Genomic DNA, 15,401 nt, shown 5'->3' on the forward strand with positions numbered 1-15,401 from the left:
ACTGCGTTAATCGTTACTGTATACGAGGAATACTCTTGAAATCACATCAACTTATTAGGGATGAAATAAAAAAATTTTAATTTAAAAATCATTTTAAAAGTCAGAACTAAATTATTTTTGGTTTTTGTACATTAATTTTAAAAATTGTCTTTAAATCGAAAGTAACAACTCATATAGATTAATTAAACGTTAAATATTTTAATAAATTGTTTCGAAAAGTTAAATTCTAGTTTGTTGCAACAAATTTAAATGAAAAATGTTGTATTTGGTTAAAAACTTAAACTTGTTAAAAAATCTTAACCCAATAAAACCATTAAATTCACATTTCCTCCCCTTACTATCGCCCATCGTCTACTCAGTCCAACGATGAGTGCAATTTTGATTTGTACAAACATAGTACAATCTCATTTCCTCTTCAGCGCGTCGGGTTTGAGCCTGGAAAAATACCGACTCACGATGACCGCACTTGGGGCACTCATGATCTTCAGTGCGTGGCAAAGTGGGATCCGAGATAACATCCGGACAAATATGAGTCAATTCATCGATTTCGTGCATAATTTTGTTAACATAAATGCAATTAGAATCGGCTTCCTGGCGATAATCACAATTCCGGCAGGCATACATCAAAATCTTGCTGTCTTTATCCTCTTTGGGATACAACATGTTGTTGCATTCCTGACAGAAACGTATGCCCACATAGCCGGGTCCTTCGTTGGAGGCAGCCTCAAATGATAATGACATTTTTGTTTTTTGTTGTTGCTGTTAATTAAATTTAAACGATTTTATGTTACGCTGCTGCTAACGCTGCTTAAGTGATGCTACGCCAAGGACAATGACTTTGTGTGCAAGTGTTTTAACTTCAATGAGTCTGCAACGTTACTGTCAGCCTTGAACTTGAAACCTACTTAATTTAACTGTTGCTTAATTGAGTTTCTTTTTGGACTTTTCTGCTACTACCTCGCACAGACACCGAACAGCAGGTTGTTACGTCATTAAAAAATCTCTGACTGCCTGTATTTACAACAAATTTGTTGTTGTTCTTTTTGTTTTTACTGGAGCGGAGCGGGTGGGGATTCTATGTCGTCTGCCTGGAACGTTGAGGATGATGAGGTCTGTAATGAAAAGGAAGAACAAAAAAGTGATGTTTTTAGTAGTGTTTTTAATTTGTACTCCTTATTTTCTTTGTTTGTGTGTTAATTTTTGCGTTTCACTATCTCAATTTGTTCCTATACACAGATACAAAAATAATTATAGAATTTTTTTCTTCGTAAGGATGTATTGAGGTATACACACACAGAACAAAAATGTATACTTGAAAATAAATACCAAGGGGATGAGAGCAAAAACAAAATATTTAAAGAGTAATATTTTTGAACGAGAGAGTTTAAACTACCTACAGCAAGAAAGAGATGGTAAGTTAAACTAAACCCCACTGGCAAGAAAGAGTACGTGTGATTATTGTCCTTTATGCTTTGAGCATTATATTCTATATGTTTTCGCTTTTAGGTATCCTTCAGAATACTGCAAGCCCATGCGCATTGGCTGGAATTTAGCGGCAATTTGCTATAGTTTCCCCTGCAACAAAAACGAAAGAACCGAAGAATGTGAAAAGAAAATAAAGAAAAACCCATACAATACATACACAAATTGGCAAAATTGCACATGTGTGTAGTAAGTGTGTAAAAATCAAATCCTGAATATAGAGTGATGAAATAAAAACGATAAATATAAATTTTTCATAGTAATGGCTGAAGCAGCAGCTAAAAATGATATTAGTATGTTGATTTTCATCATAACAGCACTATGACATTATATGGGGTAGAAATGCGTTATAAAACTTACAAATTGTTCGAAGTTAATTGAAAAATAGTACTTTTTAGGACCTTAAATGTACCAACAGTTTTGTTAACTATCAATTGCTCAATTTTTAAAGGAAATTTACTTGGAATGAAATTGAAGAAGTTCGTTAATTTTGAATATTGGTATATACTTTTTAAAGACTCGAGATAAATCGTGGACTTATTGTCCCCTTCCTCTTGAATAATTTGTTTCAATGTCGACTTCGATGAAATGTGATGTTGTCTCACATTTTCTTCCAAATAAGCCCAACGATTTTATATTTTCTGTTGGCAAGTGTTTGGTATTGGAAAGGACTTCCTATTTGAAATTTAAATAAAATAAGTATGTGTGAGATATTATCGAAATTGTTTATTTGTTTGAAAGGCTGATGTTTGTGGCTTATTTGCTTAGACCTGCAACTTAAAAAATCCCACAACAAAAAGCCTAAAATATCGATAGGCAGTTCACATCACATTCACGTGAGATGAGATCATGCCCACAAATCCATCATGAAACGGATCGCTGTACTGTTGAAACCGCATGTCTTTGGTATCCATATCAGCCAATTCAGGTCGAAAGAAGTTGGTAATCATCGATCTATAGCCCTCTCCATCTGACGCTGGCCAGGCCATCACCGTTCTCATAGAAAGATGGACCGATAACGCCGCCTGCCCAAAATCCACACCAAACAGTGCCTTTTTTGGGAAGCACTTGGAACTCATGTGAATTGGTATCGTCCCAAATTTAACAACTTTGTCTGTTGACGTACTCAGTCCTCCAAACATCAGCCTAATTGCTGAAGATGATTTTAAGATGAAAATAAGCGGAACGTTGCCCGAAAAAAAACAAATTGAATAAATGACAGCCAATTAAACAGATGTAGCTTCAACAATATGGCCACTGTCAAAGTTCGGAAGTCCCTATTGGAAGACCTTTTACAAAAGCCACATTTTTACGGCTAAAGCTGTGTGTTTTGGTCATTATAATATTCAAAATAAAGTTATTTCTTTTTAGACCCATTTTTTCTGATCTGGAGTTAAAATCTTTTAGAAAATGAACTTTGTAAATGATTAAAGATTCAATAAGGAATTAATTCTATAAAGAATGAACGAAAGAATTCAATACCTTTGAAATACTAAGGAAGGAATTAAGCCTATGAATTAATTCGTAAAGAATTGTTCAATGCAATGGTTAAGAGATAAATACACAAACGTTCGAAGGGCTTAATCTTCAAACGTTTGTGTAAGAAATGTCCGAAGTGTCGAATGCAGTCCCATACCATCACAGAACCGCCACCCTGCTTGACTATTAAATAAAGAATTAATTACATTTCGTATATTTAAGGCTTTATTTGGATTCCTCCAGACAACACTTCGCCCATCTGAACCAAAAATTTTGTGCAATATATCGCACTGTTTCCTCTAAAGAGAAACAACTCAAAATATTTCAATTTTCACTTTTTGCAATCTTAGATAATTTTCTCTACTCCTTCGCCGAAAAATACAATATCCGTCTTCAACTTTCATTGTAATCTATTAAAAAACAGTTTTTTGTCTCTATGGAAAAAGTTTAAATTTTGAGTTGAGTCTCTTTAGAGGAACCAGCGTGATATGTACGTCTAGAAAAGTGCAATATTATTATTGTGAGCCTGTCCTATAGCCTAAATGGAAAATCTGGACTTTGCAGAAATATAATTACAACAGAATCAAAAATACAGAAACATTCCAAGTATATTAAAATGACCAGTAACCAAATGAGATTGAATAACCTTTCATTCAAAATGTACTTGATATTCAACTAAAGCAAAATCTGGCTTCGTATAACTTAGATAGTAAGTCAACCTACAGGTTTTATAAAAGTACGTAACCACATTTTAATTTCCAATCAAAATAGTACTATTAGCATAGTACCAAAAAATGTTTCCCTGATACACAATTTTGTGAGAGAGCCAAAGAGAGCAACATGACAATCAGCAAAAACAGAGTGTGTTAAAATGCCAAAGGGTGGCCATGATGGTTGGCATCACATTGAAATTGCTTTACTTCTGAAATTGTACGATTATGTTTTGTCTGACATCTCAAACACACACTCACTAGACTGCAAATTCCCTTTAAGCATACGATGGATGTACAACATATATTCGATTTTCCTTTAACACCACCCCCTCCAAAACAGAAGAAGGAAACAAGGCGTAACGGGTTAATGCCATACAAATTCGTCTTTTTTCTTTCAAAGTCGCAAAATTTGTCTCTCGAATGTGGGAAAGAGGGTTAAGTATAATTTGCAAGGGGTTTAAGGGGGGAAAAGAGGTATGCAAGAATATAAGTAATATTTTCTATAGAAATTTCCAATTTGCATATTTAGATTTAACTATATATGTATGGATTTGGGTTGCCAGTTTTATTTTTACAAAATGCAACATAATTTTGAAAATTCATTCCAATACTTTTATTTGTATAAGTAGAATTCTTCATTGTAGAATTAACTGATAATAAAAAGCGTTTATTCATAGAATTGTTAAATTTTAAAGACTTTTTGTAATCGATTTAATTTGAATTGAAGGAAAGTTTGATTTTGTAAATTGTAAAGGATTTGAATTAAAGAATGATTGAATAAGGAATTAACTCTATAAAGAATGAATTCTCAAATGAATAATTTCAATTGAAGTACTAAGGAAATAAGCCTATGAATTAATTCACAATGAAATCTTCAATGGAATGGTTAAGAGATAAAATATGATTTTGATAATTTAAATAAGAATTAAGTCTTTAAAGTCTAAAAGCGGGACAATCCCGCGAAAATTAGGATATTTGGCAACACTAGTATGTGTACACATGTGTGTTTGTGCCTTTGTATAGTTGCCAGCAACCAGATGAGTATATTCAAAATGTGTACATTTTTGTTGTTGCACGTTCCTTCATTCGTTTGACAATTTATACAAAATATATAATAGACATTCATTCATTCAAAACAATATATATATTTTCTTGAATTGCTTTCCATATTATTCTTGGTATAATTTAAGTTTTATTATTATAAACTAGTAAAACAGTTATTTTTATTAAATTTTCTTCAAAATATTTTAATATAGAAATAGAAAATTTATAAAATATCTTTATAAATAAAAGGATAAGAGTTAATATTGTATTAAGTTGAGATGTTAAGTAAATTGGAATTATACAGCCCAATTATGAAAAAAAAATTTCCCGGTAGTTTTTTTCACTTTTCTCATTTTTCCTATTCAAATTATATTTAAAAAAAAAAACGAAAAGGGAAAAAACTCCCTGAGAATTATTTTTCATAATTGCTGATAATCTTATCCAAAACTATACCATTTATTTAAATGCCTCTCTATGCCAATGAAAATAACGATTTTAATTTCCCGACCTTTTTTGATTCCCGGGAATCGGGACATTTTTTTCTACATTAACGGGTATTCCCGAAATATATGATGATACTGTAAATTAGGAATATTATAGCCAAATTTCATATAGAAACTTAGTGTTATAATAATTAAATATCAGAGCTTCGAATTAATTAATAAAATTTGAGCTTAATTCACTAAAATCTTAATCCGTAATTTAAGAATATCAGCATTTCATTCCATAAATCCATTCCTAATATTTAATTTTTTAGATTCATTCCAAAGCCTTTGTTTAAACTGAATTAATTTTAAAGTTAATTAATAAAAGAATTTATTCAAACTTTGAATGATTAAATTTTTGTTAAATCAAATCATTTACAAAATTAATTGAAAAAATTGTCTTAAGGCTTTTTGTACTAGATTTGAATTGAAGAAATTTTTAACCATTTCATAAATTTTTGAAGCTATTTTGTTATGGATTTGAAGAAAAAATTTAAAGAAGTTAGAATGATTCAATAAGAAATAAATTCTATAAATAATGAATTCACTTTTTAAATTTTCATACGAAAAACCCCAAATAAATAATAATAATAAACGGTATATTATTATTGCCGAGATATAATCAAAAACTGTAAAAAACTTTTCACTGTTTTTTGGTGAAAAAAATAGAGTTCTAACTTGTTTTCTATGTATTTTCAGTTCAGTTTCAGTTTTTAATTCCCGGGATTCCCGACTAAAAAACCCTACACGCCACAGATGTTTTCAATGGATTTTTTTTTTGATCTCGTTTAGCGAAAATCGGCCTTCTAGGTCTATTCATGGATAGGAAAATGGTTTTCACATCAATATCGTTGATATGAAAACTACATATATATCTAAATGACTCCGTAAATGAGCATAGGAAGGAGTATGATAGAAGCCTGTTAACATCTTATCCAAGTGGTACTTTTTCCATTAGTAAAGCAGTTTGACAGCTGACGGTTTTGGGTTATTAAATAATAACGAATAATTCGAATATTTCAGAAATAATGAAAAGTTGGCGGACACAGTTGTGATTTCCATACGAACTGTTTTGTCGTCAAAATTGCCGTAAATCACATGTGATTTACGACATCTACAATTCGCAGAGAAAAGATATCTTTCGACATTGTTGCGACAACTACAGTGTGTTCTTTATAACAATATATTATTGTCGTACACATATAATTGTTATTTTAATTTAACTTCAGCAGTATTTTAGTTACTGTAAACATTATTATGTTAATCGCAAATATAAATATGAGTATGCTTCACTGAAACATAATTATTATTCAAAGAACTAAAGGGATATTCTTATATATACTAATATGACAAGCCGCAATAAAATCTCTGGCAGGTGTGTACACAACATCGAACATAGTCCAGAAATACCGGACATCCTTAAATTTGATGACAGAGATATTTTGGACATCTGTGTTGCTGATGATTTGCAAAGAAATGCGCCATGATCACCGACATAGACTTCCAATACTTATGTAGAAGCTGTCAGAATGAAGAGGAGGATGAGACCATTTTTAATCTTTTTTGTTATTGCCCGGAATTGGGAGATCCTTAAAATCAGGTTTCTGGGACATCGTTTCTTCAATAGTCTTTCTGAACTATCGGACTTGAAGTTAAAATGCATCGATGCCTTCATTAGGAACAGGAATTGGCTACTCACGTCAGACACGGGACGGTTTACCTAGTATCCGTCAAATGACTGGTTCATTTACTTCTCCTCTTCTGACCTCCTGCTCTATATTTATTCTACTCCTTTACTTTATCTGACTTTCCTCTTTTCTTTTCATCCCTATCTGGTCCTATTTTATTTCATTTTCAGTTAACCTAACTTGGGTAATATTATGAGTGCTTCGGATCATAATACGATTACTTTAGAACATATTATGATCATGTATAACAATGTTATGATCATATTGGTTTATAATATGATGTAAAATCATATTATGGTTATTATACAAATTTTATCTTATCATATTTTGCTCTTAGATTATTTTTAACACAACCATGTTTTTGATCTGCGTGAAAGTATTACAGTTTTGTGCGGATTTTTGGCAGGAGGCATCAATTTGAAAAAATTTCTTCTAAAATCTGGTCGCTACATGATAAATGAGTTATTTCTGCCGAAATTGAATAATATTGATATGGAAGACAAGTGTTTTCAACAAAATGGTTCAACATGATAAACAGCCCGTGAGTCAATTCAATTTCTGCATAAGACATTTCCCGGTCATGTACTCTCTCGTTTAGGTGATTAGAATTGAAACCCTCGTGAGATTTGCTACCGTTGTATTTATTTTTATATAAATTTTTGAAGTCAAAGCTCTATGCCAATAAGCTCAAACCTATCACTGCATTAAAGGAGGAAATTCAATGCTACATCAGCGAAATTTAGCTACCCAATGTTGTGTTTCATATATAAACTTTTCCTTAAATATAACCTTAAAACAACAATCTAGAGAGGAAAATAATTGTGCTTTCATACTAATTAAAATATTGTGAACATTTTCTGACACCTTTTATAAGCTTCTTGATTTTTGCGGATATTTTCATACACTTATTTCTATCCGAGATCAATTGTTCTAAATTTTGAGTCATATTGTAAATACTACAATACATATTCTGAAACACAAATTAATGATAACTACTTACTTCAGACCTTGAAATTATACTGCGTGGAATGCCAAACGATAACAAAAATTTAGTCATTATTTAATGTGCCATTGGTTCAAAATGGTGATTAGATAAAATAAATGATAATAAGTGAACAATATGAAATCATAAAATGAGTAATAAGTTTGCATACATTAGCTATGAGTAATTCTCTCCGCCTACAAGAGTTTCACAATAAGTATAGTCAAATAAATGACTTGAAATTAAACTACCTGATAAGCCATTTTGTTCATTCTTTTCTTTTTGCTTTAATTTATGATCATAAACCAACAGGTATTTTAAAATAATGTTACAAGGATTAAATTACAACCTTAAGGACTAAAATGCATATTGAATGTTTAAGGCCATACTATTGGTTAATATTTCTTACAAAGCAAACAAATTATGTTTAGTACTAAAAAAGGTACAATTTAATATTTCTAAAAAAAAACCTTAATAAATATGACTCCTTTTCCCAAAAAGTAAAAACGATTTTTTCATAATTATGTGTTTATTTAGTAATGTTTTCATATGTTAATAAAAAAATTCTTTAAATTTTTGCATAATTTTAGAAATATGTTTACAAATATTTTACATACATTTATTGCATACATAAATATTTGTGGAATATCTACATTTGTCGTATTTTACACATGCATGAATATATAATTTATAGGTTACTAAAAATTTTAAAATTCTTAAGAAATTAAGATTTTATTTAACCCGGCAATTCCCATACCCTCGCCAAAGGGAGAAACAGTTTGTTTTTATTAAAAATAGTAAATATACGTCTAGTTTACACTATAAATAAGTTTAAAATAAAAAAAAATGTAGCTAGTTGCGATTTTATAGCGGGGTCACCAATAGGTGACACTGGGCAGAGAAAAAATAATTTTCTAAAAATACTTGCTGATATTGTTAGCCTGAATATATAGCAGTATTTATTAAACAAAATTATTGTGATACTTAACCGTTTGGCATTTTTATAACAACTTATTTATCATAAGACACACACCAGTATGTTAAAATCAAAAACACTGCTTAAAGATTTTTAAAAATCCCCTAGTTAATAAAATTCTAGCGTTGCCAAAATAAAATCTGATATAAAACAGGATCTTATCTGTATATAAATAATATCAATATTTATCAGTGATATCTGTTTCTATGTTTAAAACTACCGTTTATCTTTGTCACCTGTAGGTGACACTGGGAATTGCCGGGTTAAAATCATTTAATGAACAAAAAAAAAAAATAAACACAGAGAAATCAGAATCATTGTGACGAATGTATTTTTCCACAATTGCATTTGTCAATTGTGTACATAAAAGTTTTACATAAACATATTTTTGTCACCTCACTTAAATCATTAAGCCTGAATCATTCATTCGATTGCAATAATATTCAGTTGAGTTTTCTCTTTTTAAACCAATTATAAATGTAACCGATTATTTTTAATAAATCAACGCTTGGCGTTTATCTTTTAAGATTCGTCAACGTGGTGAATTTTATACAATTCCTGGCAATAACAAATCGAATATTATGACGAATTTTCAAAAACAAAAGTGTATTACACAATTAATTAATTTTATCATGAATGCTAACTGAAATTGAAACGAAAGGAAACTCCAGAGAGAACCGGCCTTCTTTATTTCCCGTGTGTAGGAACCAATTCCAGTTCTAACACTTTATATAAATAGAACTGCAACTTTAACTTAATATTGGCAAAGGTGTGGATAAATTTATAGCATTTATGTCCGTAATTTAAACAAATAGAAATCTATCAGTGCTTAGTTACTTATGGAGTAAAAATATTTGGTAATTTTTACCCAATATTGAATTGAAATTAATGTTACCTTTAAGGTAAATTTATCTGCTGGGTATTTTATACCGTATATATCTATTGTGACAGATAACGTCTATAATTCAAACGAACTTCTTCTGTAACTAAAGTTTTGTCGATTTGTTGTTTCCAATATATTAGCAATTAATGCTGGATCATGAATGCGACAAAAAAATAGAACTCGTTTTCGACTGCATTCGAAAAGTGTAAAAATCTGCGAATTTATTTAAACGATTTTTATAAACATGAATATAATTATGTATACTTATACCTATTTTACAATCTTCAATATGATTTAGAACATGTCATATTTTCCCGTCACATTTGTAATAATGTAATTTCAACAAAAAATTGTATTAACTATCAAAAGCATTGTATTTATTATTTGTTGGTAACTTTTCAACTTAGACCAATGGTAATGCTATCTCTGCCTTCTTCGCTGTTTTCTCCATGTTTGTATTTAAGATATAACACGACTGTACTGTAATAAATGCTGGATCATGAACGCGACAAAAAATGTAAAAATCTGTGAATTTTTTAAAGCTTCGGATTATCTGCCTTCTTTATTGTTTTTCCAAAATTTGTATTCACGATATGTCTCTACTGCATTATAAAAAATTTTTCACTTTTTTCTTTCAGGTGCTTGCTGTTTCTTTTTGCCAATTTCGATAGCTATTCACGGCGTCTTCCCAACAGCTTTTTCATAATATTCTTTATACTTTAGTGGATCTATTTTCCAAGTACCGCACTATTCGTTCATCTACATACATATATGCTTACTAGAATAATAAAAACATTTGTTTTTTATAAAACACACACTTATGATAGCGAACGCGACACAGTTTTTTAGTTAAAGCCTCTAAATTTTTAATAGAATTTTCCGCCAATTGATTAGAACGCTCGCTGAGTACTGATAACAAACGATGATTTGGGTATAAAACGCGACATTAAATACTGAACAGATTGAAATGAAAAATCTACCATTTAACCGAGCTCTGTTTTGCCCGTAATAATTTTTATACCCTTCACCTTCGTGAGAAGGATATATATAAGTTTGTCATTCCTTTTGTAATTTCCACAATATAATTTTCCGACCCTATAAAGTATATATATTCTGGATCATTATAGATAGCGGAGTCGATTAAGCATGTTGAAATCAACTTTCCGAAACCCCAAATAACTTGCATACACCATTCATATATCAATATCTCCGGAATTCTTCCAGATCGGTTGCTAATTAAAATCGAGAAAATCGGTCCACAAATTGCTGAGGAAAAAAACAGGACAACCTCAATTTTTGACCTATATCTGGATTACTAAGTCATTAATATAGACAATATGGATATCTAATATTTCAAAGACCTTTTCAACGACGCATATAAGACAAATGGGTCAAAATCGGAAAAAAAATTTTAAACTGAATTTTTTTTCACCAAAAGTTTTTTTAATTTAAAAAAAAAATTAAAAAAAACAATTCGAAAAATAGTTTTTTCCAAAAAATTAAAAAAAATACTTATAGTATAATTTGGTGAAGGGTATATAAGATTCGGCACAGCCGAATATATCTCTCTTACTTGTTTAATATAAATTTTTTTTTTGATATAAGATTTTATAAATATGTAAACAAGAAATACTAAAGTGAAAAGTCATTAAAAATATCCAACTAATTTTAACTGAAAATACGTTCAGCCAAAATATGAATAAAAAATTCTGCGGCAGTTTGTTCCCCGGGAGTTTTTTTCCCATTGAATTTGAATAGGAAAAATGAGAAAAGGAAAAAACTCCCGGGGAATTTTTATTCACAATTGGGCTGATTATTTATATAATAAAAATAAATAATCATTTGTTCCGATGGAACTTTCCGTGAAAATGTTCATAACAGATCATAAGCCAGTTATTACTAAACTATTTCCAACTAATGTAGACTGTATGCAGTAGTCATTAAATGGGTTGTTAATTAGTAATGACAGGTCACAACAAAAGTTTTTGCTGGATAGGTACGCCAAATATAAAATGCAATATTAATATCGTATAATTTTAATGGAATATTTCTTTATGGAATAAGTACTGAATATGTATTATCATATTAGAGTTATTAAGACTTAAAAATATACTGTGACTTTCTTCCTGAACTTTATTTTAAAATTGATGTATTTAGCATCAATCGGAAATAAGTTTTTATCTCTTGGGATAAAAAAATAACAACCCTTCAAGTGTCAATGACACTGTTAAAGAAATTAAACAAATTCTCATAATATTTCCTCAAAATTCCTATGCAGATAATTAAACATTAATTGACACTTCCACCGCAACAACACCAACAATGAAGTAACGCGAAAACATAAAAAGGAAACTGGAAATGTAAAACCCAAAAATACCATAAAAAGAACAATAATAACAAAAGAGCAATAACAATTCACAATTACAAAATGATAATGAGCTAAATAATGATAATGGGGCCACACAGTCATACAGCAGCCAACAAACAGCCAGTCAGTCAGCCAGCCAAACAACCAACATTACCTTGACCTTGAAACCTACATTTTAAATAATAAATTCGTTAGCGAATACAACAACAAAAACAACAGAACAAGAGATATATAACCTCATTATCATTATCAACAGCAGAAGCAGCAGCATCCTCAACATAACGTCATTATTAACATCATCAACAGGAGTCATGAGCAACGGCAAGCAGTAACTAAAGACAGAGAAAGTCATTATTTCATCAACAAATGAGCCCAAACCATTCGTTCATTCATTCATTTATTCATTTACTCAACTGCTGCTACAACTAACTACCAGCAGCCAACCAACCATCCTTCCAGTCAGCCAAACAAACCTCCATGCCAACTCAACAGCAGAAGCTACAAAAATAATTTTATACGAGAAAAAAAAAACACAAGTAAAACATTAAAATTTTCATTCGTTATACTAAATATGAGGAGGCAGGTTTCGAAATTGGTATCATCGATATTAGACAAATTAAATTTATGTAAAAATCTAGTTGTGACCTAGGTGTAATCAAATTCTCTTACAGCATTGTATTCCAAGGATCAGAAAAATACCTTAAAGATTTTTTTGTTTAAACATCAAGTCAACTTCCTTTAATCCGGAATATTATAAAAGTCGTTGTAGTAAACAGGAATATTTATCACCGTGAATATATGTTATTCTCACTGAAGATCAATACTAATGTATTCAAAACCCGGCTTTGGATATTTTATATTTTGGAATAAGTCTATAGGCAGTTTTTTGTATAGATTAGCCGGTTTTATACCCATCATCCGGTTTTTTGTATAGATTAGCCGGTTTTATACCCATCATCAAAAAAGATGGGGGTATGATTTTGTAATTTCGTTTGTAACACATCAAAATATTTGTTGCAGAGCCACATTATTATATATATTCTGGGACCTCATAAAATTCTAATAAGATGTCTGTTGAAAACACGATAGGGCCCAAACGAAAGAAGATAGATGTCTGAAATTATCCACAAAGACTTGCTGTTGAAAAGGTTCGTTTTGTATTGAAAATGGGCAATATCAGTCCATGATTTCAATTAGCCCTCATATAAATGTCCTTCCGAAATACTATTTGAGCAGACATGATAAAATTTTGCACAAATTATTTATAAGTAGTCTGAAATTATTCCGGAAAGTATGGCGAAAATCGGGCAACATTTATCCCTAGGTCCCATCAGAAAATGACTTGAACATTCATTATAATTCTCTTATAATTATCAACATCGTGATTAAAATAATAATTTAAAAAGTTAATTTATATTAACTTAAATCTTTCTACCAACTTTTGTAACGATCGATCCCTAATTGACCCCAGAAAAATACTTTATTGTCACATATTGATGAAGGGTATAAGAGATTCGGCACAGCCTAATATAACACTCTTACTTGTTATAATTAACTGCTTTTGAGGCCAAGAACGAATCAAGCCAATATTGGATACTCTGTTCCAAAGTGAAGCGTATCCCAGACAGAGCGTTCTGCATCGATCGACACAATTAGTAGTCAAATGGTCCACGGCCTGGACTATGAAGTGGATGAGACAAAACATCCCAAACACTTCATTGAAAATACTTTTGAACAGGTATTGTAAAATGTGAGGAATGCTCGCTTCAAACGTATCAGTTGCGTTCGGTAGAGGTTTCCTTGTCATGGTCTTGAGAATTACTTTAGCGCCACGGATATTTCGCTTTGGTGGCGATTCGGCTGTTTGTAAAATCGTCTTTCAAGGTATCTTGGCTTCCATTCGTATGGTACCCAATTTCCCTGCTTTTGGATGAATCCTGCTACTCGCAAACGTTTTAAAAATTGCTGCTTGAGTAGCTCCCAGTTATTTTGCAAGATCTTGTTGAGTTTGACAACAATCTTCATACCTCCAATTATTGGTCTTCAAACTTTTTTGGCTGACCTGAGCGATCTTTTTCTTCCGTGTCAAAATTACTACTTCTGAAGAGCACAAACCATATCTCCCATGTTGAAACCAATGAAACATATTCACCATAAGCTTTGTTAAGCAATCGGTGTACTTCAGCGGCACTTGTTTTCAAATTAAAGAAGTAAAGTAAAACTTCCCGCATATGACGCTCTGTTGGCACAAAATTCAACATTTTTGAAGCAGAAAACACTATAATGCTCAATAACTAAGTGAGCATACATGACAGATACATATGTACCCTTCAAAATGATATATAAGATATTAAAAACAAAAACCGCGTTCAAAAGATACGCCATCTATTGTAAATCCCGTATTTTTAAGTCATACACTCAATTAAATAGAAAGAAAACATAACGTAAATAAGGTTAAAATAAATACAAGTAAGAGAGCTACATATATTCGACTGTGGCGAATCTTATACAAGGTGGCGCAAAAGTAAACTTCCGATGTTTTTTGGCTGTAATAAAAAAAATTAAAAACTTTGATTCTTCTTGTGGATTATTTTTATTTGGTGTTTTAATTTTTTTTACATCAAGTCGAGAATATGATGTCATGTAAATGGCCGCCGCCACAGTTGATTGTCATTTGAGCCCTTTTTATGGCATTTTCCATCACTTTGGCCAAAACTTCCGGCGATAGGTCCTCACATTCTTGACGGATATTGTCTTTAAGAGCTGCAGAGTCTGAGGCTTGTTGACATAAAACCGTGACTTCAAAAAGCCCCACAAAAAGAAGTCTGGAGCGGTCAAATCAGGCGATCTTGCTGGTCAGTGCAAATCGCCATACGGGAGATTAGGCGCCCGGGAAATGCATCCTTCAGCATATCGGTTGTGGCACGTGCAGTGTGTGCCGTTGCACCGTCCTGTTGGAACCACATATTTTCCAATCCCAATTCATCAGTGCCCCAGAAGCGTAAATTTTGCTTATTTACGTACCCGCTAAGATGGAAATGGGCCATCACTCATGATTATTTTTGATGAAAAATCATGTTCCTCTTGACCGATTATTGGTCAAATAAATAGTCAGCAATATTTCGCGTTCTGGAGCAGTGTAGCGTAACATTGTTTATTAATGTGTATTTCGCATGTGTTTACTACACAAATGTCAAAACAGAACTGACATTAGGGCCAATCGCAAAATTTATAGCATTTTCTGATAGGAGGATTACTTTTGCGCCACCTTGTATATACCCTTCACCAAATTATACCTCAA

The 15,401-nt window shown here is 31.4% G+C and overlaps 1 protein-coding gene across 1 annotated transcript in view; it reads right to left on the reverse strand.

Annotated features, from left to right (window-relative positions):
* Positions 1-274: 274 nt before the first annotated feature.
* RpII15 (RNA polymerase II subunit RpII15) overlaps positions 275-15,401 on the reverse strand; it is a 54,996-nt gene continuing 39,869 nt past the window's right edge. Inside the window, exon 2 of the mRNA XM_065503343.1 lies at positions 275-1,112. Within this exon, the coding sequence (XP_065359415.1) occupies positions 352-741 (390 nt within the window). The 5' untranslated portion in view covers positions 742-1,112 and the 3' untranslated portion in view covers positions 275-351. The remainder of the gene's footprint in view (positions 1,113-15,401) is intronic.

The sequence above is a fragment of the Calliphora vicina genome, chromosome 3 (genome assembly GCF_958450345.1).
Source record: "Calliphora vicina chromosome 3, idCalVici1.1, whole genome shotgun sequence".
NCBI lineage: Eukaryota > Metazoa > Arthropoda > Insecta > Diptera > Calliphoridae > Calliphora > Calliphora vicina.